The 3,496-nt window shown below is 34.2% G+C and overlaps 2 protein-coding genes across 5 annotated transcripts in view; one reads left to right on the top strand and one right to left on the bottom strand.

Annotated features, from left to right (window-relative positions):
• Positions 1 to 3,496, bottom strand: part of LOC111457900 (protein ALWAYS EARLY 3-like) — a 15,282-nt gene that overhangs the window by 8,867 nt on the left and 2,919 nt on the right. For 2 of the 3 annotated variants that reach the window (XM_023100340.1, XM_023100343.1), the window contains 4 exons: positions 2,070 to 2,271; positions 1,534 to 1,799; positions 1,093 to 1,441; positions 347 to 424 (listed from right to left, as the gene is read on the bottom strand). In XM_023100340.1, coding sequence (XP_022956108.1) covers positions 347 to 424; positions 1,093 to 1,441; positions 1,534 to 1,799; positions 2,070 to 2,271 — 895 coding nt within the window. The remainder of the gene's footprint in view (positions 1 to 346; positions 425 to 1,092; positions 1,442 to 1,533; positions 1,800 to 2,069; positions 2,272 to 3,496) is intronic. The other variant, XM_023100342.1, reaches the window with a different exon arrangement.
• The window catches only part of LOC111457901 (zinc finger CCCH domain-containing protein 34-like), a 20,671-nt gene continuing 20,318 nt past the window's right edge, over positions 3,144 to 3,496 (top strand). Inside the window, exon 1 of one of the 2 annotated variants that reach the window (XM_023100344.1) lies at positions 3,144 to 3,162. The gene's annotated coding sequence lies outside the window, so the exon portion shown is untranslated. The remainder of the gene's footprint in view (positions 3,163 to 3,496) is intronic. The other variant, XM_023100345.1, reaches the window with a different exon arrangement.

The following is a 3,496-nucleotide window of genomic DNA, read 5'->3' as shown; positions in this document are numbered from 1 at the left end:
TTTTTTTTTTTTTTTTTTTTTTTTTTTTTTTTTTTTTTTTTTTTTTTTTTTTTTTCTCTTGCTGGCACGCTATTTACTGAATTTTTATGACTACCAATACCACATTTTCTTCATATTTTGAGAAAATCAGTTTCATATACTACCTTTCTGTAAGCTTTCCCCCATTAGTATTATAAAGAGAGAAGACAGAGGAAAACATGCAACTTAGAGAAACGCATAAAGTGATGAACAATTGTTGACAACCAATTTTTTTTTAATAATAATTAAATAAATAAACCAAGACACGTCATATAATTAGCTTTCATGAGACAAACCTAAAAAAATTTAATTGAAGAATAACTTTTACCAGTCTCAGCATTTGCGTCAGGCATCATTAGAGACAAATCAGCTAAAGTTTGCAGTGCATCAAATGCTGAACATTCATCTGAACAGAAAACAACCACAAGAATGCAGATATGAACATAGTCTTGCTTCTCCGGTTATGACAACGTCAAAAAAATAGAAAGATAAAAATGCATGCAAGCATTTGAATATCTAATGAAATAGTGGCTAGAAGCAGCATCTTAAAATAAAACCATATAAATTCACGTTTTCAAATTAAAAATAGCAGAAATAGGACATTTGAACTTTCCATTCTTGAAAAAAATTCCGTACTCTAACCATCAATTAATTTCTTGTTTATATGAAAAAGTCAGCAAAAAAGGCCCAAGTACTTCTAATGAGACGTGACAAATAAAGTAATTTTAAAATAAACTCGGTATCCAAGAGTGCTAATGCTGCAACTAAACCATAAATTGTTAAAGCTTCTGAAAACAGGAATGCACTGACCACCAGACCAAATAAAAACTACTTTAAAAATTGAACAAAGAATTCAAATTCCAGTTATAATCCCCCGTCCCTTTCACAACTCACATAACCATCCCATACATAAGCGAATATGCACCATTGAAAAGGAAGGAAAATAGACACAACTTTAATCAAGAACAATAGCTCAGTTAATAATTCACCCTCCTCAAATAAGTAATAAAACAGATAAATACAAACTAAAAAAGAAGGGTTGACAACCCAATTCCGATATATCTTTCAGCTTACCTCCAAATAGAGCTTTCTTACTTCTTTTCCTCGGACCTTTAAAAGAGGATCTCACAGATTTTACATCCAAATCCGCAGTTTCAAGTTTTCCCCTCAAACTGCCTGATTTTTGTCCCTCTTCAGTCCCACTACAAGCTTCCTTGATGTCATCCAAGTGGTTGTACATACTTTCTTCAACTTCTGGCTTCTTTCCATGGTACCTTTTACCCTTTCTCTGAATCTCACGAGAATTTTTCCCCAGGTCATAGTCCGCATTATCAGCACCAGTGCTTCCTAAGCTTAATTCGCAACCACCTTCATCCATTTCACTACATCGAAACTTCGTATTCATCATGCCTGATTCACTTTGCTGAATATCCAACTTATCAGTTGATCACTTTACATGTTCAAAATAACAGTAAAGAAAGCAATAGCATGTGTCTAAGAGCTATGAATCATTACCATCCTGTCATTTCGGGTAGGTGAAAGAACATGACCTTCAATTTTTGGATTTGGTGTTTGTGAAAGTTGTGGAGAACCATCTCGTTGTGAAGCCTCTGTTAAAACTAAAGCTATCTCATGAGCAACATCATCATCATTTGGATCATCAACCCTTGGCTTGCTATTGTGCCTGGAGGGTGAAAAAAACCTCTCTCTACCATCTTTATCATAAGAATATGATACAGGAATGCGTGGAGTTCGTTTCCCAACAGCATGAGGTTTAATACCTAACACCATCCACATTAACATCACTAACTCAAATCCGATAACATGACAGCAATTTCCCATAAATGATTTTAAAAGTTAAATAATAGACAGTGTAATGACTGCAATTTCCCGTAAATGATTTTTGAAGTTAAATACTCCAGAAATTACCATCCAAGTGCCCAAAAATAAAACAACATACAATAATTGCACCTCCACAGATTAAGATATAGAATGAAGGACAAGTAAGAAAACCTAAATCACCTAAGAGAGAAATTTGAGACATTTCCTACCAGAACGCCTCTTCTTCAACAATGACAGGCAGCCATAATTTGTTGGAAATGACTGTGATTGTGAAGCATCTCCAAAATGTGCATCCAATCCTTTAGAGTTGTTATTTTGTGACTTTCCACGCAGTCGCTTTTGAGGTTTTCTTCTTGCTCCAGAATTCTCATTGCTTTCTTGTTCACTTTCACTGTCTCTCTGGCAATTTATCTATCAATTTTAGACCTCAGAAGAGCCATAAAGACAACCCTATGACCTCAACAATAGCCTTACAATACTAAGTAGCTTCCATGTAAATTCAATATGCTGATACAGAAACAAAATACAATGAACCGAATATTGCAGAAGAAATACAAGCTACATCAACAATCCTATTTCTATATTTCATATATAACCAATGAATGGAAAGATACTTCAATGTTTTCAGGTCCCACGTGAGCTTGATAAATATTTCCAGAACCCAATACAGAAAAGGAGCACAAAGTACTTAAGGGAGATTAATTCTAACTTTTGTGCTATTTCACAGCACAAACCAATTGGAGGAGGGCCGGAGAGAGATGCTAATGTTCCCTCACTAAATTTCATCAATTCATCGATGTGTTGATTCTAGCTTGGGAAAAGGTCCACATGAAAAACTTCACTTCCTTTCCCACTTTGAGGTTCCACATTTTTAAATCAAATAGTTGGATATGATGAAACTTGGTCTAGCAAGAAACCTTTACAGAATTTCCAAACTTCAATACTCTGTCGCCATGATTAAGGCTGGGAAAGAAGCCTTGAGAGAGTAAAGGAGGGAACCCACCCAAAATATCTTCCAATCAATAAAAGGAAAAAGGCCTTCTAAAGTTTATCCATTTCCTTCCCACTTCCAGACTTCAGTGTATATTTCGGTTCTTTATTATGTCAGTCTAAAAGAAGGATTACTTTTAGTAAAGCAGTAGGGTCATGAGGACTTCCTGAGCTATTAGAGGAGGAAAAATCTGCAAGTGCAAACCAAACAAATGATTCCTCCCCATGCTTGCTGATGATTTTATATCAACAAGATCCTATTGAAGAGCATCCTTATATAGTGCATTGTTTCTTTCTTCTTCTTCTTCTTCTTTTTTTTTTTTTTTTTTGCAGGAGCATTTATGTAATCTTAAAAGCATTGTAGATTAAAAGGTCTTCATAAGCCTCTTTTACATCGTTTTTATTGGTGCATATTAGCTTTAAAAAAAAAAGAAAAACAAAAACGAACGCCACAACATGCATTTGCTTCTAGACCGACATTTTACTGTTTTCCTGCATGTGACCACGTAAAGGATGATAGAATCAGTGGTAAATAAGTTTTATATTGCCAAAATAACATATTGAGGAAACCAAAACTTATATTGATGAAATAAAAATTTTCAATTGAGTAAATAATTTGATCTGTTACAAAAAAAAAAAAAAAAAA

This window comes from Cucurbita moschata, unplaced genomic scaffold (assembly GCF_002738365.1).
Source record: "Cucurbita moschata cultivar Rifu unplaced genomic scaffold, Cmos_1.0 Cmo_Scf00020, whole genome shotgun sequence".
Classification (NCBI taxonomy): Eukaryota; Viridiplantae; Streptophyta; class Magnoliopsida; order Cucurbitales; family Cucurbitaceae; genus Cucurbita; species Cucurbita moschata.
The sequence above is the reverse complement of the archived record's forward strand: the minus strand, read 5'-3'. Positions and strand labels throughout refer to the sequence as shown.